The sequence below is a fragment of the Thamnophis sirtalis genome, unplaced genomic scaffold (assembly GCF_051295495.1).
Source record: "Thamnophis sirtalis isolate CommonGarterSnake01/CBP01778 unplaced genomic scaffold, rThaSir2_p1.2 scaffold_1, whole genome shotgun sequence".
Taxonomy (NCBI): domain Eukaryota; kingdom Metazoa; phylum Chordata; class Lepidosauria; order Squamata; family Natricidae; genus Thamnophis; species Thamnophis sirtalis.
In genome coordinates this window covers 56,888,984-56,915,785 of record NW_028261381.1, presented here as the reverse complement: position 1 = coordinate 56,915,785, position 26,802 = coordinate 56,888,984, and the positions used below count along the sequence as shown (strand labels likewise).

The following is a 26,802-nucleotide window of genomic DNA, read 5'->3' as shown; positions in this document are numbered from 1 at the left end:
GCTCTGATAACGTCCGCTGAGTCACGCCCTGCCGCCTTGTTTAGGGTGACCCGCTCCCTCCTAAATACGAGGGTTGCGGATAACCCCTTACAAGGTAGAGCAGAGAGGAATATGTCCAGTTCCTTGCAGACAAAGTTGCTCGGCTTCGGATGGACCTGGACTCCAATTGCGCAGAGCCAGCCGGGGTACCGGGGGAAGGTCTTGAACGACATCTCTGGACTGACTTTCAACCTGTTGCTCCTGATGAAGTGGACAAGGCCATCGGAGCGGTGAGTACTGCCACTTGTGTACTGGACCCGTGTCCCTCCTGGCTGGTCGCGAACAGCAAGGAGGTGACACGGAGCTGGATCCAGGCGATGGTGAGTGCTTCTCTTCGGGAGGGCTTCTTCCCACCGGCACTGAAGATAGCGGTGGTGAGACCCCTCCTGAAGAAGCCATCGTTGGACCCAGCTAGTTTGAACAACTACCGTCCAGTCTCCAACCTCCCTTTCATTGGGAAGGTTGTTGAGAAAGTGGTAGCCTCTCAACTCCGACGGTCCTTGGAGGAAGCCGATTATCTGGACGCCTTTCAGTCGGGATTCAGGCCTGGCTACAGCACGGAAACCGCTTTGGTCGCACTGACCGATGATCTCTGAAGAGCCAGGGATGGAGGTCGTTCCTCCATCCTAGTGCTCCTTGACCTCTCAGCGGCATTCGATACCATCAACCATGGTATCCTTCTGCGACGGTTACGAGAGGTGGGAGTGGGCGGCACCGTTCTTCGGTGGTTCTCCTCCTACCTCTCGGACAGGTCGCAGTCGGTGTTAGTTGGGGGAGAGAGGTTGACCCCTAGACCCCTGAAATATGGGGTTCCTCAGGGCTCGGTCCTATCCCCCCTTCTGTTCAATATCTACATGAAGCCACTGGGTGAGATCATTCGACGGCACGGGATAAAATACCATCAGTATGCGGACGATACTCAGTTGTATCTGTCCGCCCCGTGCCAACTCAGTGAAGCGGTTGACATGATGTGCCAGTGCCTGGAGGCTGTCAGGGTCTGGATGGGAGTTAACAAGCTTGTACTCAATCCAGACAAGACCGAGGGGCTGTTGTGTTTCCCTCCCAAGAATTTGGTCAGTATTCCATCACTCAGGCTGGGGGGTGAAAATTTACGCCCTTCAGACAGGGCGCGCAACTTGGGAGTCCTCCTGGACCCATAGCTGACCTTAGAACATCACCTGTCGGCTGTGACCAGGGGGGCATTTGCCCAGGTTCGCCTGGTGCACCAGTTGTGCCCCTACCTGAACCGGGAGGCACTCGCAACAGTCACTCACGCCCTCGTGACCTCAAGACTGGACTACTGCAATGCGCTCTACATGGGGCAGCCTTTGAAGAGTATTCGGAGACTACAACTTGTCCAGAATGCAGCCGTGCGAGCGATTGTGGGTGCACCTTGGTACACCCATGTTACACCTATCCTCCGCGAGCTGCACTGGCTACCGATCGGTCTCCGGATACGCTTCAAAGTGCTAGTCGTAACTTATAAAGCCCTTCATGGTATTGGACCTGGGTACTTGAGAGACCGCCTGCTGCCAATTACCTCCCATAGACCCGTTAGATCGCACAGGGTCGGCCTCCTCCGGGTTCCGTCTACCAGCCAATGCCATCTGGCTACCACCCAGGGGAGGGCCTTCTCTGTAGCAGCTCCGGCCCTTTGGAATGAGCTCCCCGCGGAGATTCGGACCCTCACCTCTCTCCAGGCCTTCCGGAAAGCCGTCAAAACCTGGCTATGCCGGCAGGCCTGGGGTTGATGAGTTTCCCCTCCCCTCTCGACTTGTATGGCTGTATGACTCTTGTGTATTTTTAATTATGTGTATTGTGTTTGTGTCCCCTTTTCCCCTTTTGAGTTGTTCGCCGCCCTGAGTCCCTCCCGGAGAAGGGCGGCATACAAATAAACTAAATCTGAATCTGAATCTGAATCTATTCCCATCCCTACTCATAAAGACCCTGCCCATTCAAACTAAGAAAAACCGGTTCAAAATTACTGAGGAAAATGAGGAATCAGAAATACTTCCTTAGCCATGACTTTCCTTAGCCATGAATGGAGCACATGCTTTTCCTCTAAATACTATTTTAATCAGTGACTGAAAAGCGTTTGATTCCAATTCTCGGTTGGTCCTTGTGACCGCCAGAAGCTGCCATTAGTTTTCCTTTAATCCTTGACGGAGAGACAGAAGCACAATCAATTGGAAAATAATAAATCTGGATCCGAGTTGCCATGACAGAAATAATTTACATTACTTCTGAAACAATTTTAGACAACTCTTATTTGCCATTCTGTTATTAGCAGGCAGCATTGTGTCTCCTCAGTATCTTCACAACATTTTAAAGTCGAAGTTACCAAAGCAAAGAAAGTTTACTGAAGTAAAGCTTCAAAAGAAATAACAGGTGTTTTTTTTTACTTTTTTTGTTTTGTTTAGGATTTTTTGGTTAGGGTCCACTGGTTGACTAACACACTAAGTGGCTATGGAGTAGAGTGTTTCCTCAGAAGTAATTTCCTTCCAAAAATCAGGGATGTGCTACCATCCAGAATATATTTGTTCCAAAAATAGATCTTTGTTCTTGTCACCTTCCTCATGAAGAAAGACTTCTGCCTAAAGGCCTTTAAGAATTCCCAAAGAACTACAACAGTTCTGCATTAGCTGAAAGACCTGAAGTTTCAGAACGTGAGTGGCTTTTGAAAGGATTCTACATCTATTTAGTTGTTATTTTCCTAGCGAAGAAAAACAAAAAACAATCATCCAGGATAGTAAAGAATAAGTGACTGCCCATATTTATGTATTGTGGGACTCAGCTGAACATTCATCCCTTCACAGGAAAAAAGAACCGCCACTAGATGTGGAAATTGGAGACACATGTGGTATTAGAGGAAATTATGTCACTTGTATCTCTTTTTGACACTCAGGAACCTGTACAATTACTGACCTCAAAAAAGACTAGGAAGTAAGCTGTTTTTCAGAACAGATAGCTTTGTTTTAATTTGTACTCCACAGAGTTCCTATGTCAAGACAGTTTCTACTGCAAGCTGGTTTTCCCCAATAAGTAGTTATGTTGGTCGCAGTGTAGAAATGCTATTCATTGTCTAGTTGCTACTTGGAGGATACAGAGAAAAGCTCCAGTTGAAGTATCTTGTCATCATTTACAATTCAGGAAGTGAATACACCAAGACAATTTGGAAAAAAATTAAAAGAAGAGTGATAAATTCTGATGATCTTGCAAGGACAAGATATTTTATTTTATTATTTTATGTTATTTTAGATTAGTGTCCTACAACGGAAATACGGGTAGTTCTCAACTTACTACTATTTGTTTAGTGACTGTTTGAAGTTATAATGGCACTGAAAAAAGTGAGTAATGGCCTTAAGTCTGTTGCACCATCCCCATGGTCACGTGATCAAAATTCTGACACTTGGCAACTGGCTTATATTTATGATTGCAATGTCCTGCAATGTCCAATGATCAATTTTTGTGACCTTCTGACAAGCAAAGTCAATGAGGAAGCCAGATTCACTTAACCTAACAAATGCAATGATTCACTTAACTGTGGCAAGAAAAGTCATAAAATGGGGCAAAACCTATTTAACTCACTTAGCAACAGAAAGTTTGCTAAGTGGTTGTAAGATACGTAAGGGGGAAAATGTCATATCTAGCACTTCAGAAGTCAGAGATCATAAATATCTTCAGCAAAGATGCTTGGACAAAGCAAGTAACTTTTGAACAGATTGAGAAAACCCCAAACTAACTAACAAACAAACCCTCACTTCAGGGTATAAGTAAGTTGAAAAGGAAAGATTTATGCCTTCCTCTCCAATGGCAATACCTTCCTTAATTTTCTTATTGTTTACTGTACTTCTAGAGTACCTTGGAAGAAAAGGCAGCAGGTTTTTAAAAGTGCATACAATGTTCAAAGTAAAACCCTATGGGGATTTGATGGAATAAGGCAGGAGATATGGAGAGAAAGCTCCACAAAGCTCAGGCTAAAGTTTGAATGTTTAATGGGTTCTACTCCCCCCCCCCCTCCAGACAGACCACAATGCTTACAACAGTAATGACCCTGTGTTACAATGGATGGCTTAACCACAAGTTATCTTTAAAAAGGAAATGGCACAACTCCAGGGGCCTTTGTATCCCTTAAAAGGTTCAAATGCACAACCAGAAACTTCTATATGTTGTTGCTAAGTGATACATTTTCACAAATGTGAATTCAAAGAAATCATGTTAGATATGTAACTAGAAAGTAATTACATTAGCTTTAAGTGTTGTGCAGTGCTTTGGATTTGGGTCTGGAAAGGGCTTCAGAACATATAAGACATGCATGTAGTAACTGCCTGCAACTCCTTAGAGCAGTCGTGTCTGCTCTTGGGATCACTTGGTAGCAGCATAGGCCAGCTATGCAATTCTGGGAAAAGAATGCAGACAGGTGTTAGGTTCACACTTCCAGGTGCCTTGAGGTATCTTTCCCAAATGGTTCTAAAGCTCAGCCCCATTAACTATAAACAATTTTAATTATAGGAATGTACTTGCTAAGTTGATGAACCAGATCTCTTAGCTGGCTTTCAAAAGAGAACTAAAAATACACATTTTAAACCAAGTTTGACATGCTGATGATTTTAAGTTTAAGACTACACTAGCCATGCATTTAACTCTGGCTTTTATTTTATTATCATCAGCCACTGGGAATTGTTGACTTATAGTAGTGTACAAGTGAAATGAGTAAGGTTAACATAAGCAAAATGAGATCATGCAATCGGCCTACTGCAATAAATTCTACCCAAGAGGATTTTTGAAGATGCCTTTGATTAGGGCTGTCAAACTCCCGGCCCGCAAGCTGGATGCGTCGCACGCTTTTCACGCCCACGCCCAGTTTAGCAAAGGAGAAAAAAGTCCTGATACATCATGTGATGCTGCCGTGATAGCATGAGTTTGACACCCTGCCTTTTATTACATTTATGAATAACTCAAAGCAGCAACCAAAATCAATACCTCTTCCTTTTCCACAGTCTTACAACTTTACCTCTAGTAAACCTTTTGCTCCTGGCTTTCAGAAAACTGTCTTTTCTTTTTAGCCAAACGTTGGACAGTTTTAGTAATGAGGATGGAAGATAGTCATCTGATTTTATGTTTTGGATTTTATGGTCATTTAATTTATTTTGTTGATAGTTATGTCTGGAGATATTTGTTTTTTGAGATTCTTCTATGCAGTGTACTGTCTAGTGATTTAGGGAAGTATCTAAACATTTGGTTCTTGATTTATGTTTGCCTACTGCTTTCTACTGTTTTGTTCTAGCTCTTAATACATCTGCAAATATATAGAGCTGGTTCCACCATGATGTTAACGTAGTAAAAATGTTATCATTTGTAGTTTTATGAACATACCTTTGCCTACACATGTATGGAGTCATTAGGGTTAGATTTTTAAATACAATTGATTTGGTCTTGGGATGCCAGCATTTATTTATTTATTAAACTTATATGCCACCAATCTCACAAAAGGAGACTAGGAAGCCTACAATCATGCAATGTTTTCAGTAAGCTCACTGTAAGCATTCCAAATACCATGTAAAATTAAATCAGAGTCAAAGCCAAAACTATGCTTAAAGTTCCAATTTAATAAAGTCCATCACATGGTCCAATCTTCTTCTTCCACGCTGGCATCCACGCCTAACTACTTCCGTCCAGGTGTTCAGGTTTGGAAGACAAAAGCTTCTAGGAAAAAATTTCTTATTTTGAAAACAACACATTCTACCCTTTGCTAAATCCCCCCCTTAATAAGAGTGTGGCAGGCCAAAGATTCTTAAAGGAACCGCTGCAGGCCTGACAGGTGGCCTCTCCTCAAAAGAAAAACATTTTCTGGAAAAGAAAATTAAACGAAAGTTTCTCTCTCCCTCCCTCTCCCCCCCCCCCCGAGGTGGCACAGTGGTTAGGGGTGCAGTACTGCAGGCCACTTCAGCTGTTATCTGCAGTTCAACGGTTCTAATCTCACCGGCTCAAGGTTGACTCAGCCTTCCATCCTTCCGAGGTGGGTAAAATGAGGACCCAGACTGTGGGGGCGATATGCTGACTCTGCAAACTGCTTAGAGAGGGCTGAAAGCCCTATGAAGCGGTATATAAGTCTAACTGCTAACTAACTCTCTCTCTCTCTCCTTCTCTCTCTCTCTCGTATGTATGTATGTATGTATGTATGTATGTATGTATGTATTTAGTGTCACAACCCCTGGTATGCCCAAATATGGGAGTAAGCCTACTGTTTCCTTTCTCTGTCTATCGGCTCGTCACAAGTGACCATCCAGACAGAAACCCAATATTTTTACTGTTGCCTTTGTTACATTTATTTATTTATCAGCAATATATATATAAACACATACACATACACACACACACACACACACACACACACACACACCTTCCCCCAGGGGGACCCTTTGGCTTATCAGGGAACTTCTCATGGAATTGTTTCACCAATTCATCTGCTTTTAAATCCCAACTTTTCACCCATGTAGCTTCAGACAAAGGGTAGCTCTTCCAATGCACCAAATATTGTAAACGACCTCTATACATCCTGGAATCCAAGATTTTTTTCACTTCATAATGTGTTTCCCCTTCTACCACTACAGGAGGAGGGGGAGCTTGGGCAGATGGCCTTATGCTAGATCCCCTTACAGGTTTTAACAAACTACAATGGAATACTAGATAAATTTTCCCTAGAATTCTAGGTAGGCTAACTGTAACTGGGTTAATTATCTTTTCTATTGGGAAAGGTCCTAGGAATTTTGGACCCAGTTTCTTACTAGGCATCCTCAATCTTATGTATTTTGTGGATAAAAAAACGTTGTCCCCCACCCTAAAGGGGGGGGGGGTTGGAGGGAACAATGTTTATCGGCTTGCTTCTTGTGGGCTTCTGCCGCATCGGTTAGAGCCTTCTTCGTATTTTCCCATCCCTTCTTCAGTGTGTCTATCCATTCATTCAGAGACATGGAGGAGGGAGGTTCTTTTGGTAGCTCGGGCATGGGAACAAACTCCATGCCCCTGGTAATCTGGAACAGAGTTAAACCGGTACTGCTGTGGACCGCATTGTTGTATGCCACCTCAGTGAAGGGTAGTAAGTCTGACCAGTTGTCTTGCTGATAGTCCACATAACACCGGAGGTATTGTTCCACCATTGCATTGGCCCTCTCTGCTGCGCCATTGGTGCTGGGATGAAATGCTGAGCTGAGCCCCTGCGTGGACCCAATTGATTTGAGGAACTCTCTCCAGAACGTAGCAGTGAACTGAACTCCGCGATCTGAAATGACACTTTTTGGCACCTTGTGCAGGCGATAAATGTGTTTCACAAACATTTTCGATAATTTCTTTGCGGATGGCAACCCCGAGCAAGCGATGAAATGCGCTTGCTTGGAAAACCAATCAATAACTGTCCAGATTACTCTATTACCGCCACTGTTTGGAAGCTCGACGATGAAATCCATGGTGATCTCTTCCCACAGTCTGCTGGGGCTGGCCACTTGTTGTAGTAGTCCAGGGAGTTTTCCTGGCCGGGTTTTCATTGTGGCACAAGTATCACAGCTTTTGACATAATCTTCCACTTCTGATTTCATCTTTGGCCACCAAAATTGACGTCTGGTGAGGTGGAGTGTTTTTAGGAATCCGAAGTGGCCTCCTAGTTTCGCATCATGGCTCTGCTGTAGCACTTGCAGCCTCATCTCTGCAGGAACGTATAGCTTGGACCCTTTCCAGGCTAAGCCCTCGCTCACCGTTAGGATGTCCTTATTGTTGTTGAACCACGGGTCTGTCTGGAGAGCTGCCTTCAGCTCAGTCGTCAACTTATCTTGGATCCGAGTGGTGACTAGAGCTGCTTTTTGGTGAGAGGGAGATATTATGGGGTGGATGACGTCTTTCTTCTTACTGTCATATTGCGGTTTTCTCGACAGAGCATCTGCTAACAAGTTCTTTCCTGCTGGGATGTGTTTAATTTCGAATTTGAACCTTTGGAACTATTGTGCCCAGCAAACTTGCTTAGGGGATAACCTCCAATGAGCTAAAAGTGCTTCGAGGTTTTTATGATCAGTCCAGACCTCGAATGGTATGTCCCCCCCCCCTTCTAGGAGATGTCTCCAGGTGAGCATGCTCCATCTGATTGCAAATGCCTCTTTCTCCCAAATGGGCCACCTTCTTTCAGTAGGGGTGAGTTTCTTGGAGATATAAGCGCAAGGCAAGAGGTGGCCTTCTTTACTTTTTTGTAGTAGTAGTGCAGCTATTGCTACATCACTGGCCTCCATCTGGATTATAAAAGGTCGTTCTGGGTCGGGATGTTGCAAGATGGGCTCTTGGGCAAAGAGCCGTTTTAATTTCTCAAAGGCCTTTTGACAGTCCATCGTCCACCTTAGTGGTTGGTTAGCTTTTGGCTTTGTTGGGGAAGGACCCGTTTTTAGTAACTCAGTTAATGGTAGAGCAATTTCAGTGAAAGTTGGGATGAACTGCCTATAAAAATTCGCAAATCCAAGAAAGCTTTGCAGTTGTTTGCGAGTACTGGGAGGTTTCCAATCCAACACCGCTTTTACTTTTCCTGGATCCATTTCTACTCCTTCGTTGGAGATCCAATATCCCAGGTAATCTAGCGAGGTCTTGTGGAATTCACACTTTGACAACTTGCCGTACAGCTTGGCATCTAGAAGTTTTTTCAGAACTTGACGCACCAGTTTTACAAGTTCTTCTAAGGTCTCAGAGAAAATCAAGATGTCATCCAAATAAATGAGTACCGTATATACTCGAGTATAAGCCGAGTTTTTCAGCCCACTTTTTGGGCTGAAAAAAGCCGGCTCGGCTTATACTCGAGTCTACAACTGGATCCGGCAGTGCTGTTGCCTGTTGGAGGAGGAGGGGATTCCTTCCTGCGAGACCCCGTCCAGAAAAATGCGGGGAGCGGCATTTGTGGGAACTCCGGCCGCTGCCCACCCGTGGGGAGAGAGGGAAGAGCCCCGAGCGAGCCGCCTCGGTTTGGCAACCAAACCCATCCAGCCTTTTACCTCCCGTCCCCCCGCCCGCCCGCTCGCAGCCCCCTCCCCGGGCTGGCGCCAACTCCTCCCCGTGCCCGGCCTCCAGCCGAGGCAAGTCGGTGTCTCTTTAAGCTAGAGAGAGGAGGGGAGGGAAGGCAGGGACCAGCCGGCTGACAATGGGCCGGAGCGGCTGAGTTGGAGCAAATTCCGCGGCGGAGGCGGCGTCCCAGCTCCAGCGGCTCCGAGGCGAGCGGCTTGGCCCTTCCGCTGGGCGCTCGGAGATGAAGGCGCGCTGGCGCTGAGTTGAGCGGCGAGCTTGCCGAGCGCGCGGCTCCGGGAAGCCCCCCTTCTCCTCCTTGCTGGAAGCCGAGCGAGCCCCGCCGCCCACGGACTCCCGCGGCCGCCCCAGGGCTCCGGGAGGCAGGACCCGGAGGCAGCCCAGCCCTGCCGCCGCCCCGCGCCCTCCACCCGCTGCGCGAGAGGGGACCCCACTTTCCCCTTGCCGGATGCGTCCCTGGCGGAGCTGAGCCATGCGGCGGAGGCTCCCGCTCTGGTTCCGGAGCTTGCTGTGCCTCTGGCCGGTCCTGGTGGGACCCGCGGCAGGTAAGAGGCGCCGTCGAGCGCCTCGTACAATGATTTATGTATGAGGTTTAAGTGACTGAGACACACTCCTGGCTACGCAGCAATGTTATTTCTGACTTAGTATACTATGAAATCCCCCAAATCCTCCCCACTCCAGGGGAAGGATACTATGAAATCCCCCAAATCTTCCCCACTCCAGGGGAAGGATACTATGAAATCCACATTTCCTCCCCACTCCAGGGGAAGGATACTATGAAATCCCCCAAATCCTCCCCACTCCAGGGGTAGGATACTATGAAATCCCCCAAATCCTCCCCACTCCAGGGGTAGGATACTATGAAATCCCCCAAATCCTCCCCACTCCAGGGGTAGGATACTATGAAATCCCCCAAATCCTCCCCACTCCAGGGGAAGGATACTATGAAATCCCCCAAATCCTCCCCACTCCAGGGGAAGGATACTATGAAATCCCCCAAATCCTCCCCACTCCAGGGGTAGGATACTATGAAATCCCCCAAATCCTCCCCACTCCAGGGGTAGGATACTATGAAATCCCCCAAATCCTCCCCACTCCAGGGGTAGGATACTATGAAATCCCCCAAATCCTCCCCACTCCAGGGGAAGGATACTATGAAATCCCCCAAATCCTCCCCACTCCAGGGGTAGGATACTATGAAATCCACATTCCCTCCCCACTACAGGGGTAGGATACTATGAAATCCCCCAAATCCTCCCCACTCCAGGGGAAGGATACTATGAAATCCCCCAAATCCTCCCCACTCCAGGGATAGGATACTATGAAAGCCACATTCCCTCCCCACTACAGGGGTAGTAGGATACTGCAAAATCCCCAATTCCTCCCCACTCCAGGGGAAGGATACTATGAAAGCCACATTCCCTCCCCACTCCAGGGGTAGGAAACTGCAAAATCCCCAATTCCTCCCCACTCCAGGGGAAGGATACTATGAAATCCCCAATTCCTCCCCACTCCAGGGGAGGAAATAAATATTCAAAAACATTATTGGTATCTATTTTTATTTTTGAAATTTACCGGTAGCTGCTGCATTTCCCACCCTAGGCTTATACTCGAGTCAATAACTTTTCCAGCTTTTTGGGGTAAAATTAGGTGCCTCGGCTTATATTCGGGTCGGCTTATACTCGAGTATATACGGTACAGGTGGTCATGTAATACCTCATTTATGTACTGCATGAAGACTGTGAGTGCTCCTTGTAGTCCAAAAGGCATGACTTTGTACTGGAAGCTTCCCAGGGGAGTGTTAAATGCAGTTTTCCACTCATCCCCTTTCCGGATTCGTATGCGGTAATATGCCTCTCTCAAGTCCAGCTTGGTGAAGATTTTGCCTTTAGCCAAGTGGTTCAACATATCCTTCATGTGTGGGAGGGGATAGGTGTTCTTTTCGCACACTGCATTCAAAGCTCGCAGATCTACACAGAGGCGAACTCCGCCATCTTTCTTTTCTCTGAAGAGCACGAGGGCCGCTACCTTCAACTTGGCTGGTTCAATAAAACCCCTTTTTAAATTGGTGTCGATGTACTTCCTCAATTCAGTCATCTCCTTAGGAGTCATAGAGTACATTTTTGGTTTTGGTAAGGTTACCCCTGGTTTGACGTCTATCGCACAGTCTGTGGGGCGGTGAGGTGGAAGGTAGTCTCCATCTTCCTCACTGAACACACCCGCCAAGTCCCAGTAGACCTTTGGCACTCATTGGATCCCCGGAGGTTTGGTGTCTGCTGCGGGGGCTGCAGGTTCTGGATGGTTTAGGCTGTTGGTTCTAATTGTTCCTGGGTGGCCTTTAGGCTCCATGGATGGTAACAGCCCAAAGTCAATGATCAATTTTCTAACACCATCCTCCCACTTGATAGTCGGTGCCCACTTGTCCAACCATGCAAGTCCCAAGATAATAGACTCCTGCATTTTGGGGGCTACAATGAATCTGATGAACTCATAGTGTCGGCCTATCTTCAACTTCACTAATTCAGTGATCTTTGTGGCTGGGGCGCCCCCAATTAGGGTTCCATCTACTTGCTCGAACCAAATAGGGTGGTCTAGGGGTCTTGTGCGTATACCTAGCTGCTCCACTATTGACATGCTGATTAAGCATCTGATGCAGCCGGTGTCTATGATCACCCCAACTTCCCCTTCTACCCCTGTTCTGGGCACTTGGAGTTGGGATTTTATGGTAAAGGAAGGAATAGGTTCACTCACCATTGGGTCGTCTTCGGCATTTTCATCCTCCTCTGAGGCCCCAGGGGCTTCTTCAATAGCAGGGTTCTCTGCCTCCATTGGCTGCTGTAGTAAGCGGCTCTTTTCGGGTGGCTTTTTTGGTTTTTTCTTCATTGCGCTGGCAGGTGGTTGGTGCTGTTGTGGAACAGGAGCTGGAGCCAGGCATTCTGTTGCTCTGTGGCCCATCTGACCGCATCTGTAGCACTTTATGTAGGCCCCACGGGAGGTTGGTAGAAGCCTCTCAGCTCGCTGCCTCTGCATACGTTGGCCCAAAGGCTTTTTGGCAGGGGTTCCGGTATCAGGCTTTCGATAGGTGTTAATCTCGTGGTCTAGTATGATTGCAGTGGTATATCAATCTTGGAGACGTTCCGGGGTCCCCCTTACGGCACAAGCTTCTTTAAGTTTGGGATCTAAGGCTTTTTTGAATGTGTAGACCAAGAGTTTTTCTGGCCAATAGCGTAATCTCCCAGCTATTCTCTGGAACTCCCAAACTAATTCCTTCATGGGACGACCAGCCTGTCGCAATTCATGGATCTGGTCTTCAGCATCCACATTTTGGGCCACATCGCTAAACCTGGCACGCATCAGTTGGATGAACTCATTTATATCATCCAGCTCAGGAGCAGCTTCATCGTGGAGCTCCGCTATCCACTGCGCAGCCTCCTTTTCATTCATCCCCTGCGCTATCTCTTGGATCAACTCTCAATCTGATGGGTATTGAGGCCCCACTTGATCAACGTACACCCATACTCGGTTCAGGAAATAAGCCGGCTTATCTGGGGACCCATCAAATGTTGCATGGAACCGTGGGGGTGTGGGAGGAGGGGCTGCTGGTGGTTGAACAGGGGCAGCTTGTTGGTTTGCTGCTGGGGGTGGTAAGCCCCTCCGTTGACCCACACCCATCAGTTGGGCAAAAGCCTGGGGAGGCATTGCTGGGGGGGCTGGACCTGGTGGCGGTCCCATTCTCTGGGTTTGCCCAGGAGCAGTTATCTGGGAAGGCGCCATCTGCTGGAAGAGGGTAGGAGTCCATTGACATTGAGGCCATCCATGACCCGGGATGAATGCCCACCCTTGGTTTGCTTGAATCATGGGTTCGGAGTTACCCTTTGCCGTTGTGGGGAGGTGTATGTGTTCCAGGCCTCTTTCTGCCAGCTGGATTGACCTCCCCTAATTGGAGCGGGGTCTGGTTGCACTCCAGTAGGAGGGAGGGGTGCTGATGTGACTGCTCTAGGCATCAATCCAGCCACAAAGGTGTGGGTTGATTCATTAGCTACTGTATGGAAGGAGCCCATGTCTCCGCTCCACTTGGCAGAGATTTCCCTACGGGGAAAGGAGAATGTGAGGGGTGCCAGGTTCCACTGAGGGGTCTCTTCAGAGGAGAGGGGTTTTATTTCACTCAGGTTTAGCCGTAGGAAATGGTCTGGGAGGCCAATTAGAGAAGGACTGCGTGAGGGCGGCTGAGTTCTCCATTCATCAGTTCTTCTGGTAATCATCCAGTCGTCTGTCGAAGGTTCCCTGGCAACCCCTTCTTCTTCTGGCAGGCATTCCTTAGAAGTCATAAATCTTGATGTCTCCTCCTGGAATTCCTTTGGTCGGGCCCCCAATTCCCTAATCTCTGCAGCTTCTATCAATTCCTTAAGAGGCACCTCTTGAGTCTCAACCAAATTAATTGAGCCGTCATTATTAGCTTTCTCCATCTTCACTAAATTGTCGTACTACCCAGGGTTGGGTCAGAACTGGGATTCAGTACCCCTGACAGCTTCCCAGCTTGGGATGCTGATAATTTATCTTAGTGGAGAGTTGGAATGATGTAAGCGTTCCAAATACCATGTAAAATTAAATCAGAGTCGAAGCCAAAACTATGCTTAAAGTTCCAATTTAATAAAGCAGGCATGTTGGCATAGAGCTATGTGATTCCGACTCTGGAAGTTACATTAGAATCCCACCCAGTTAAAAGTTCATGATCTTGCCTCCACACCCACAGTCCATCACATGGTCCAATCTTCTTCTTCCACGCTGGGGTCCACGCCTAACTGCTTCCGTCCAGGTGTTCAGGTTTGGAAGACAAAAGATGACCTTGAGCTTCTAGGAAAGAATTTCTTATTTTGAAAACAACGCATTCTACCCTTTGCTAAATCCCCCTCCTTAATAAGAGTGTGGCAGGCCAAAGATTCTTAAAGGAACCGCTGCAGGCCTGACACTCACTTTATTCGAAGATTAGCTTCATAATGAGTCTTTTACTCGGTGGTCTTAAGGGAAGATCTCTGAACTGTCCAAGATGAATTTCCTCATGAGGATTTCTATACTGGTAAATCACTCTTCAGGGATCAAGTTGTACTTTTACCTATACAGATTATGACCTATGTATTACATCTGTTCATAACAATATTATTTGCTTGTTTTTCTATAATATTAAAATTTTAAAATTCAGTGCAATTCCATACTTTTTATTGTTCCATTTTGTAGTTCAAAAATCACTTTCAATTATGTTACAGAATTAAAATACACAGTTTATACTTCAACATTGTCTATACTTTCCTGGAAGCACTTCTTTCCCCCCAAATTTAGTTGGAAGGAAGAAGGGGCAATTTCAACAGCTGCTAAAAAGTGAGGGATTTGGTTTCCTGAAACCAGCCTGCAGCATATCATTCAAAGGCCAAAAGTAAACCTCAGCCTATAAAAAGTTGCATATTCCTATTTCAAAACCTTACAGAATCCCAGACTCTCGATGTTGAAGGTATGTGTCTGGACAATCTTTTGAAAATGTTGAATGGAAGGGAAAAACCTGTTGGCATTATTTGGAAGTTAGGAGAACCTCAGCCTTTATGCCAACTTTGTTAAATGTGAACCTTTGAGACTGAGAAGCCACAAGAGTGGCTGCAGACTTTAAAACAGTTTCAAGAGCTGCGATCAAAAAATCCCGACCAAATAACCAGCAAGCAATGGGAAAAAGTCTGCTTGTAGCTGTGAAGATGGTTGAAACATTAGATTTCACGAATGAGGACAAATATGAATGAACGAAGAGTAACAAAGATGATTAGGGGACTGGAGGCTAAATCATATGAAGAACGGTTGCAGGAACTGGGTATGTCTAGTTTAATGGAAAAAGGACTAGGGGAGACATGATAGCAGTATTTCAATATCTCAGGGGTTGCCACGAAGAAGAGGAAGTCAAACTATTCTCCAAAGCACCTGAGGGCAGAACAAGATGCAATGGGTGGAAACTAATCAAGGAGAGAAGCAACTTAGAACTGAGAAGAAATTTCCTAACAGAACAATTAACCAGTGGAACAGCTTGCCTCCAGAAGTTTGAAAGCCCCAACACTGGAAGTTCTTAAGAAGATGTTGGATAGCCATCTGTCTGAAATGGTATAGGGTTTCCTGCCTAGGCAGGGGGTTGGACTAGAAAACCTCTAAGGTCCCTTCCAACTCTGGTATTGTATTGTATTGTATTGTATTGTATTGTATTATTGTATTATTGTATTATTGTATTGTATTGTATTGTATTGTATTGTATTGTATTGTATTGTATATACATGTCCCAAGATAATGTTGCAGGATCCAATCTCGGTAGGTCACCAGCAAAGAGAAGTTCCCTGAAGATGGGCTCCAGCACGATTCTGAAAGCTCAGAAGACAAAACCTCCCAGTGACTGAGTCAGTTTGGATCCTGCAGCATTAGATTTCAGCTGTTCTCAGCATTGGTTCCTCAGATTTTGTAGAAATAATAAAATAAAATAAATCTCCATTAAGTCTGGAGACAGCATGGATGTAACCGTTTAAGGCAGTGGTTCTCAACCTGTGGGTCGGGACCCCTTTGGGGGGTCAAACGACTCTTTCACAGGGGTCGCCTAAGACCATTGGAAAACACATATTTTTTATGGTCTTAGGAACCGAGACACAAATTTTATGGTTGGGGGTCACCACAACATGAGGAACTGTATTAAAGGGTCGCGGCATTGGGAAGGTTGAGAACCACTGGTTTAAGTTTTTGCAGAATTACAGTATGGGAAGTGGTGGTGACTTTTACTTTCTCCTGGGTTTAAAAAAAAAATTCCAGTGTAAAGCAAAGCCCTAGCAACCTTCCATTAAAGTACTAGCAGGTCAATTTCTGCTTAGCTATTTCAAGATCCTGTTATTCCTTTCAGCTCCAGCGGTCCTTGGAGGAAGCAAACTATCTCGACCCCTTCCAGTCAGGCTTCAGACCCGGTTACAGCACTGAAACCGCTTTGGTCGCATTGACTGATGATCTATGGAGAGCCAGAGATGGAGGACATTCCTCCATCCTGGTTCTCCTTGACCTCTCAGCGGCTTTCGATACCATCGACCATGGTATCCTTCTGCGACGACTGCGGGAGGTGGGGGTGGGAGGCACCGTGTTGCGGTGGTTCTCTTCCTACCTCTCGGACAGGTCGCAGTCGGTGTTAGTGGGGGGGCAGAGATCGTCCCCTAGGCCCCTAACATATGGGGTGCCTCAGGGCTCGGTCTTATCCCCCCTACTATTCAACATCTACATGAAACCGCTGGGAGAGATCATCCGCAGGCACGGGATTAGATACCATCAATATGCGGACGATACTCAACTGTATCTGTCCGCCCCGTGCCAACTCAATGAAGCGGCAGACGTGATGAGCCGGGGTCTGGAGGCGGTTATGGACTGGATGAGGGCTAACAAGCTTGTGCTCAACCCAGAAAAGACCGAGTGGCTGTTGTGTTTCCCTCCCAAGGATTCCACCAATATTCCATCTCTCAGGCTGGGGGGTCAAACTTTATACCCCTCAGAGAGGGTCCGCAACTTGGGAGTCCTCCTAGATCCACAGCTATCATTCGACCACCATTTGACGGCTGTGGCTAGGGGGGCATTCGCCCAGGTACGCCTGGTGCGCCAGTTGCGACCCTACCTGAATCGGGAGGCACTCACAACAGTCACTCGGGCCCTCGTGACCTCTAGGCTGGAATACTGCAATGTGCTCTACATGGGGCTGCCCTTGAAGAGCATCCGGCGTCTTCAGCTAGTGCAGAACGCAGCCGCGCGAGCGATAGTGGGTGCACCGCGGTTCACCCACATTACACCTATCCTCCGCGAGCTGCGCTGGCTGCCTGTCGACTTCCGGGTGCGCTTCAAGGTGCTGTTAATCACCCATAAAGCCCTACATGGTAGTGGATCTGGATACTTGAGAGACCGCCTTCTGCCAATTACCTCCCTGCGACCAATAAGATCACACAGATTGGGCCTCCTCCGTATTCCATCGGCCAGCCAGTGTCGGCTGGCAACTACAAGGAGGAGGGCCTTCTCAGTAGTCGCCCCGACCCTTTGGAACGAACTCCCCGTGGAGATTCGTACCCTCACCACCGTCCAGGCCTTCCGCGCAGCCTTGAAGAACTGGCTAGCCCGTCAGGCCTGGGGATGAAGATAGTTGCCCCTCCCGAATGATGAATGCATGTTGGTTACTGTTTTTATTATATGTGTCTTTGTTATTGTCTGTATCTCCCCTTCCCCGATTTTGTGTGAGCCGCCCTGAGTCCCCTCAGGGAAAAGGGCGGCCTACAAATCTCAATAAAATCACATAAAAAAAAAAAAAAAAAAAAATATTCCTGGTCAATATTGTCATTTTTTAGAACTGTAGTTCAACCATTTTTCTAAACTACAAAAAAAAAAAAGATACACAGTGGTGTATTAGCATAATATACCTTCTGAAGCATATGGTATAAGTACTTTCATAAACTGGAGATAATATGGTTTGAGAATGATTTTGTTTATCTACTGGCATAAACTGTATATCAGAAACAGGCAATCAATTATTCTCAGCAAAAAAAAAAGAATGGCCTCTTAAAATTCTATGTGATTCTGGAGAGCCATATACAGAAGTTAGAAAAACTATCTACATTTGAAGCCAGGTGAGAATAAGTCAATTAGAAAGGAAATCAGGGTCTTAAATGTGCAACACGTGCTATTTCATACAAGAGCATTGAACTGAATGTCATTCATTTTATCAACATGGACTGTTTGTCTTCAACCAGGATTGGCAACTTGAAGCCCTTTGACTGAATGTAGCTTTGGAAAGACTAAACTGCCAAGTTTTCTCCCATTGTGGAGTGAGAAACACATGAACATGTTGAAATTTAAACAAATTAAGCCAATACAATAAACTCAATAAAACCCAAAATTCCCAGTTCGCCCAAATAAAGGAAAAAGGGGAAAAAAGAGATATTCCCCGTGTTGTATTTTTATTATTTCTTGTATACTGCTCAATAAGACTTGCCCCCAACATTAACTCAGCCCTCTTTCCAGAGGAAGTGTGTACTCTAGCAAAAACAAATATGACTCACTCATGTTGTGATATCCCAATGGAACTTTAATACGTAATATAATTTCATCTCTTTCTATTTCAATATAATATCTAGAGGATTCAGTATAAGCATCTATTAAAAGTGTATGTACTTTCAATTGCATGTGTAGTAATAGTAAATAAACATTAGCAATAACAAAAAGGTTTCCCAGATTAAGTTACTGTGACACACTAAGCATATTTCCCCCCTTTAAATACTAAACATTCTATCTTTTTATCCAAAAGGGACACTCAAGGTGGTCAGTTGAAGATAATATATAAAAAATAAATAAAAATTAATTAAAGCACAACTGAAAACAAGGTTAAATAATACATAAAAAATAATGGACACTTAAAAACATTTTAGGGCTCAAGGGATGTAGGACAAGGAATGAGTCACTCTTTAAATAAGCTTACCATGAAAAAGAAATGGGAAATGATGTTTATGGTGGAAATCCACTTTTCAGCACTAATGGCATATTTTCCCCCAAAAAAGTTTTACAGACAGTAGTTTTCAGCAGAATTTGTCATTTTAATTTGGAGAGATCCCTGTGGATCTCTCCAAATATGTTGCAGAACAAATTATATGAGAGGCTGCCCTGCTTTAGAGATTTTGCAAAGTCAACTGGTTTATCTGACTGTCCATGTACCTTCATTCAGCAAACAAGCAGTCATTGTTTCAGAAAAGGATTTAATGACAATAATTATGGCAATGTCTTGGGATAGCTTATTAATATGGATTCCTCATACTGTTTCTTGCTGGTTTTATATGCCAGGTGGTTGGCGCTAGAGATGATCTGGGCTGGGGGTGGAAATAAATCATTCTCCAAAGATGCTTCTGTAGCTCTTATCACCCTCACAGAGACCTAATCTACAAGAAAGCCTTTGTAATCCCTTCACCAGACAATACTATACATTTGCCTGGATTTTAAAAATTATGCTGATGGTCATATAAATTAGATGATGTGTTTCTGTTCTTCTCTGGGGAAAAGGCCCATTCATCAAATCATAGCCAATTGGTGTCCAACCACTCATATCTGTTCTATGTTAATCAGGAATAATTGCATTCCAATTATGCAAGTGAAAATGTATTATGTAGAGTACTCGTCCTGATTGGCTCTATAATATCTTCAGAAAACAGAATTAAACAAAAACAGCAGGCTAGATTTGGAACACTTTGACTTAGATTCCTAAGGGGATAGAGGGATGTAGTTTTCTAAATACAGATTTTTCAGGAAACAATGAAGCTACAAGTGCTGTGCACCAACAATTCACCAATTCTCTGTATGTTTGAAAAATCAAAAGCTTAAAAGGCAACTTGGTACATACCACAGACATGAAATACGCTGATTAGCTTGTTAAAACTGCAATTGGTAAATAATGAATACATTTGAGTTGATCTTTATTTGATTTGCAGAAATGAGAACTAGGACATTTCACTCAAGGTATCTATACAGGTAGTTATCAGTCCTGGAGCCATTTTTAATGGGAGTCTTCAGCGGTGGATGAGCAAGCTGTGGGAACGGGAGGGGGGAGGTGAAGATAATGTAGGGTGTGTAATCATAACAACATTTTCCCCTTGGGAGTAAAGGACTTGGGGAGGTGTGACTGGAAGTCACACTGGAGGTGCCTGCACCAGGGAAGGTGTGACTGGAAGGCAACCAAACCTGGGACAGTAACCTGATTGGACCATGTGATGCACATGTGGATGGAGGGGAAGGAACTTTGACTTTACTTTGGGTAGGGAAACCCAGGGCTTTCAGATTTGAGTTTTCCCGGATATGTCAATATGGCATCTCTAATATATTCATGCATTGAGGAACAGAGTTTTGAATTTTGATTCTGTTGGGAGTGTCACTTGGAACACTCGTTTAACGACCATACACAGTTGTAGGCCATGATGAAAAAGTAATTTTATGACCAATCCTCTCATGTACAACCATCTCAGGTCTGTAAAGCCAAAGGAAAGCTGAAGTAAGAGCCTAAGTCATGGTTTCACTTAGCAACCGTCTTGCTTAATAATCCAGTTGACAATCCCAATTGTGGTTGCTACCTGGACTACCTGCATATAGAAATCTTTTTTAGAAAGCCTACAGAGAGAGCCTTCTATCTGTTGATATGTTGTATTTATTCAAAAAATGAATAGTTGTGGATCCTAGATCACATTATCCAACATTTTATCTGTGTTGAATGACAAAATGATTTGAAATTATTTGCTGTTTTAAGGTAACCTTTATACACATGAACTCTACACATTCAATAAGTGGTCTAGTCAAAAGTCTAGCTGAGAAGACTCATCTTTTAATGTAAACATAGTTAGTTAAAATGAAAAATTCATAATATGGTCATACATATGGCACTGCCTGCACAATGAAACATCAGTTTAATAACACTGCAAATGTTTGTTTGTTATAAAACACCGACATTCATATTCCATTTTCATCAACAATGGTTTGTATTTCTCTGCTCTTCTGAGAATGAGAATGTAGCACTGCAGAGGCAAGATAACAAGCTGCAGGATTAGGTCCTCACAGCCAGAAGGCTTCCAAACAGTACAGCATCAGACTGCTTTCTCTCATTCTCTCTCTCTCTCTCTCTCTCTCTCTCTCTCTCTCTCTCTCTCTCTCTCTCTCTCTCTCTCTCCTTTCTTTCTTTCTTTCCTTCCTTCTTTCTCCCTCCCTCTTTCTTTTCTCCCCACCTTCCTTATAAAAACATGCTATGAAACAGCTTGTTTTCTCCATTGGGGAAATGGCTCCATTTCTCTGTAGTGCCTGAAGGAAATTTGGAGAAACGGCAGCAGGCAAGAAAGCTGACAATGTTTCTACAAGATCAAGCTAATTACTCATTTTTCAAGGAGGAAAATAAGTAGACAGGGAGGGAGAAAATGTATCTTCCCTTCCTTCCTTTTATGAAAGGAAGTAAAAGGAATCTAGACTTCTCCTGTTTATCATGAGACATAAAGTGATTGGTTTTTTCTCCCTTTAAGTAATGGGAAATAAGGGGGAGACAGCAGGATATAATTCAATGAATTTTTCATAATGACTGCCTCCAGCATAGTGTCACCACTAAGCAGGGTTCATAATACCCCTCATTTTTATCAGATGATGGGCAGCAAGAGACATAGTTTCCTATGTGCGCATCTCTCTGTGGCCTTTTGGATAGGTCTGTAGTTCCATCCAAGAACGGAATTCTTGATGATTTCTCATATATTTCTCAAAGATGTCTATATTGTCTTTGGCTTCAAAATGAAAGTTCCAAGGCAACTTGCAACAATATGGGGTATTTTTTAACAAAAGCAATTCACAACAAAACCTATTGCTGATTTGAACTTTTGTTTGTACCCTGTTGTGAAGTGGAGGCTCTCACACTGCTAGGCCCAAACTGTGAGGCAAGAGATCCTTCCAAAGAATTTTATGAGCAGTAATTTTGTACATTTGTGCTTTAAAAAAGAACTAAGCAATAGCTAAACACATATTAAAACCCACTGGAACAAAAATATCCTAAAGGATTGCCTTTTGAGGATAGCCAACATATGAAAAATATAGCTTTATTGCCTCCATGTCAACATTTTTGTCCGTTTTTTATTTTTTTTCCTTAATGCAATATAAGACATAAAATCTCCAAGGACATTAAAAATTGGACACCAGCAGAGAAAAGTTTTTCTAATATGCTTTTCACAATAGCAGAGTATCAATTCTGTGTTTGTTTTCTAGATGCAGTCCTTCGGTTATGGTGAAATTTCTGACACTAAACAAAATGAACGTACATGGCCCTCTCTGATTATAAAAACTACAGGTAATCCTTGACTTACAACCATAATTCAGCCCAAGTAACACTGCTGTTAACTGAAACTGGCTTCCCCATTGACTTTGCTTGTCAGAAGGTTGCAAAAGATGATTGCATGACCTTAGAACACTGCAACCATCATAAATATGAGCCAGTTGCCAAGTGTCTGAATGTTAATCATGCAACCACAGGAATGCTGCAATAGTTCTAAGTGTGAAAAACATTCAAGTCACTTTTTTCACTGCCATTGTAACTTCAAATGGTCACTAAATGAACTGTTGTAAGTCGAGGACTATCTGTATTCTGGGGTGAATGTCACTTTCAAATGGAAATTGGGCTGGATTTTAGATAATGTTGGATTAGATGACCTGCTGTTCTTTTGTGTGCTTGCGGTTTTATGATGCACCTAATCATATGGATGCTGGAATAGTTACACCAAAGATGAACAGCATCAGTACATGGCCTGACAAATGCTGACAAACATCTTTTTATTTTATATATTGGCATAGACAGATTTACCTAATAATCTATGGGAGGGATCCTTGACATATTTTCTCCTATCAGTGGCACATTTTTGCAAGGAAGCCAGGAGCCTGACCCTCCCAATATTCCATATTTAGCACGACAGTAAAAGAATGTTGCCACACAGAGGGAGAAGGCACTGTAGAAGGATGAAAGGGATGCATCTTGATTTTCTATAGATACTGAACCTTGTATCAGAGGGGGTGGGGTGGGGAGAAGAGAAAACAGTATTTTGAAAAGGCCCATATGCCCTAGTGAAATGAGTTTTTTGGGTGGGCGGGGGGGTGGGGGTGTCAAAGAGTTATCATAACTCCAAGGATCCTCCCCACTTCCTGTCAAGAATTGGTCAAACCATCAGAAAGCTTGAAGACGAAATCTTTTGACATGGTCGAGTTAGGGACCATAATGGAGGCCCCAATTAAGGCCATGAAGTGGGTCATATGATCAGAATCAATTTTACAACTTATGGGGGCAGTTGTTAAGCGAGTACATTGTCTGTAAAGTAAATGTGGTGGCCATTAAGCGAATCCATTGCTTTGAGGTGGTTTTTGCCAAATACTGCAAGTAAGCACCGGTTTCTGGCAAAAATGTCCTGTGATGATGGGGCACTGCAAAAAGACGAAGGCCCAAAATGTGGCCATTTGACTGCAGACAGACAGAGGGGAAAGGGGGCAGATATTGGATCTTCATAACGTTTTCAGAATCCAGCAGAACTTGTCACTAACTGGCCTTGAGTCTACCTGCAGTTCCAATTCTCTTTCTGGAGCAATTTGTTATTTAGGAATTGGGGAAGGCAAATGGCAGTTCCTTTGCCATAGCTGCATAACACTCCTCCATAAACCTCCACTGCTAGGCCTATTCTGTGCTCAAAGTTCAGGAAGTCCGCATAAATCAGGAAAACTTGGTGAAGGGGAAGCAAGGCAGCTTGCCTTGGATCTCTTCAAACCTGGAGCTGACACGGCTGCTTCAAGAGTAGAGAAAAGCTATGCCTGAGGGGTGGTATCAGCCAATATCCTGTCAGGCAGAGCTGCAGGCTCTGAAATTCAGGTGTTAAGGGGGATTGCTGTCTGCCTTTTTACATTAAAAGGAAGCATGTGTGCTGCATACTTTTTTCTCAATCAATCCAAACCCCTAGCGAATTATTTTGCACACATACTATAACTTTTTGATAGCTACATTGACAATTATTGAAAAGGTGCAATCCAATTTATTTTGGATTCCAATAAATGTGCAATCCAATTTATTTTGGATTCCAATCAGCTATAATGAAACACTGCAAAATAAGAAGAAATCCAATAGAAGTCACTGGGTCACTGGTCTCTCCTAAGCACTGGTGACTCTCTAGTTTTGTATTAGCTCTGCTACCATTAAAGTAGGATGTGGTGGCTCAGCGGCTAAGACGCTGAGCTTGTTGATAAGAAAGGTCGGCAGTTCAGCAGTTTGAATCCCTAGTGCCGCATAAACGAGTGAGCTCCCATTACTTGTCCCAGCTTCTGCCAACCGAGCAGTTCGAAAGCATATATAAATGCAAGTAGAAAAATAGGAACCATCTTTGGTGGGATGGTAATAGTATTCCATGTGCCTTTGGTGTTTAGTCATGCCGGCCACATGACCATGGAGATGTCTTTGTCTCTTCGGCTTTGAAATGGAGATGAGCATTGCCTCCTAGAGTCAGGAACAACTAGCACGTATGTGAGAGGGGAACCTTTACCATTAAAGTCCCACCTAACAAAGAAAACTTATTTCCCGAGAACAAGTAAAATTTCTATTTTCAGCAGACAGCGGAACCAATTGCTTTCTCTCATGGGCTACATCCATTGGAAAGAATTTCTTGGGGAAACATTAGGTGGGGCTTTAAATGAGCAATGGAAGGATTCAAAGCCAAAGCACCTTGTCTGACACCTCTTAAATCCCCCATTTCCCTTGCCTATCTGTATCTTTTATTCCTTTTTTTTCCTACAAATGGGACAGGTCAGGGCCATCGGTTATAGATAAATTGATTTAGGATGTGCCCATAGGATCACAGAGTAGCAACTATTTGCATTTTACTTTAGTAAGTCAAAATAAAAGTCAGGGTTACCAAAAATCAAAGGCATAACTGCAAAAGCGGTGCATTTACAAATATTTATCGCAGAGGAGGAAAGGCAGCAAATATCTTGCATCCTTCCCTTGAAACTCCACCTAACAACCAGAAAACATGTTTATACATTTGCATTGAAGCAGGATATGGGTCTCAATGCCACGCCATCATTTTGCAATCTGACAATTTTTGATCAAGTCTAAACTTAGTCAACAACAATTAGTTTATGTTAATATGTCTGCTCTCACAGACCTTCACATCCTTTGATAACCGGCTGTGGCCTGAACACGTGACAGGAACAAGAGATAGTCTCCACTGTACTGGATTAGCTCTTCCCCTACATCTTTTTTTTCTGTTCGTTTTAAAGTGGGAGGCAGGGCCTAATTTTGATGTAAGGTACTTCTGTACAAGCCACATCCCTGATATTATGGGTAAAAATACTAACGGCGTTGAGCATTATGAAACCAGTTGCCTGTAAATTCCCATCCCTCTCTAGCTTGCAATATGATCTCGGCCTTAATTCTCAGTTCTCAGGGTCGTGTTGAGGATCGAGTGTTGGTTCACCGCCCACATGAAATCTCCCAGGGCTAACTCGGTTCCTGCTATAACTTTTCACCAAAGTACATAACATTCTGGAAACAGGAAACACGCCCACCCACATTCCCCCCTCAATCGGCTGTCATTCAGTGGCTGCAACACCAGTTCTGAGAAACGATTGGAAAACAAAAATGCATTGTGGCTAAATATAGACCGTCAGTTTGGGGCTTGGCTCTCATGTTACCGAGAGACAGTTCCCTGTCTGTATTTGAGCAAGGTGCTAACACCTCAAAGAGGGCACAGCGAAAGAAGCAGAACGCAGTTAAACAACTGCATTTCCCCACCTTTTGGTGAAAAGGGAAATCAACCCCTTAATCGCTCCTTTTCAGCCCCCTTTCAATTACACTTTCAGCTATGCCGTTGAAAAAAATAAAATAAAGGTTGATCTTTGCAAACGAGTTGGATTCCAGCCTTGTCCCAGGCACGTATGCACAAGTTTCGGTTTTTTTCTGCTTGCTTTTCACACCCAACAACACTCGTAAATGCAGGCAAGAGAGGCGTAAAGTTTCCAGAACTTACTTTAAAAAGTTTTTTGAGAGAGAAAAGAGAGAGCAAGGCAGCGATTCCCCACCTCCCTTCTTTTTTAAACACATCAAGCGTAAGTTGTACGTTTGTCATTTTGCACAAGGATGGGTTTTGAGTACTCACGCGGAGCAGAGGTTGTTGTACTGTTAAGGAAATCCATCCTGTAAGCATTCAGAAATGCTCCCCCCTTGGTGGTTGTTTTTTTTTCACTGACTGTGTGCTTTCCTATCCACGTCCAAAGATGAATGAAGCAAAGCTGCAGCAAAGACCGGAGAAGCAAACAGGAGAAAGCCTCGCTTGTTCAGATGCTTCCAGCATGGTTCTTGACCATTTACCACTGGAAAAGGAAGCAGCACATTCAGCTTGCATGAAAAGGGGAGGGGCCTTGCTTTTTTAGATAAGCACCAGCTTCTTCTTCTTCCTCTGGCGCTCTCGCTCTCTCTCGACATGCAGTCTTCCTCTTCTGCTAATATTTACTGTGGGACATTTCCATCGTTAGCAAGGGATACGGTGTTCATTGTTCTTTTGCCTCTACAATGTAGAGTCTACATCAACAGGTTTTGCAGAGTTTTCTAATCTTTCTAACACTTTAAAAAAAACTTATGAGAGAAGTAGTAAAAAAAAACAGTTTAAAAATGAAGCACAAACTGAGAATTCCCTTCTTTTAACTTCTAGCTTGTTGTAAAATCTTGAGATGGTCTTGGAGCCAGCAAAAATGTTACATATTCTCTATAATAAATCAATAATAATACATGGAATACTTCCTTACAAGATTTTAAGGGAAATATTCTATGTATATTCTATGTGTGTATATATATATACATATACATATACACTATGGGTTGTAATAATGATTATCTAAAATCTTGAGAACTTCAAAGCATGATCTCTAGCCTAAGGTGACCAGATTTTCAGATTGGAAAAGAGGGACGCCCTTCACAGGGGGGGGGGGGTGTTAAAAAAATTTTTTTGGCAAAAGGTCACCCCAGGACACTGAAACCAGGATAAATACGAATCTGTTGCCAAACAAAATTTTGATCACGTGACCATGAGGATGCTGCAACGGTCGCTAAGTGTGAAAAATGGTCGCAACGGTCGCTAAGTG

The 26,802-nt window shown here is 44.3% G+C and overlaps 1 protein-coding gene across 2 annotated transcripts in view; it reads right to left on the bottom strand.

Moving 5' to 3' along the window:
- The window catches only part of GYPC (glycophorin C (Gerbich blood group)), an 83,135-nt gene extending 57,079 nt beyond the window's left edge, over positions 1–26,056 (bottom strand). Inside the window, exon 1 of one of the 2 annotated variants that reach the window (XM_087712217.1) lies at positions 25,821–26,056. Coding sequence is in view for 1 of the 2 variants with exons in the window: in XM_087712214.1 (XP_087568340.1) it covers positions 25,821–25,857 (37 nt within the window). In the remaining variant the exon portion in view is untranslated. The remainder of the gene's footprint in view (positions 1–25,820) is intronic. The other variant, XM_087712214.1, reaches the window with a different exon arrangement.
- Positions 26,057–26,802: the final 746 nt, after the last annotated feature.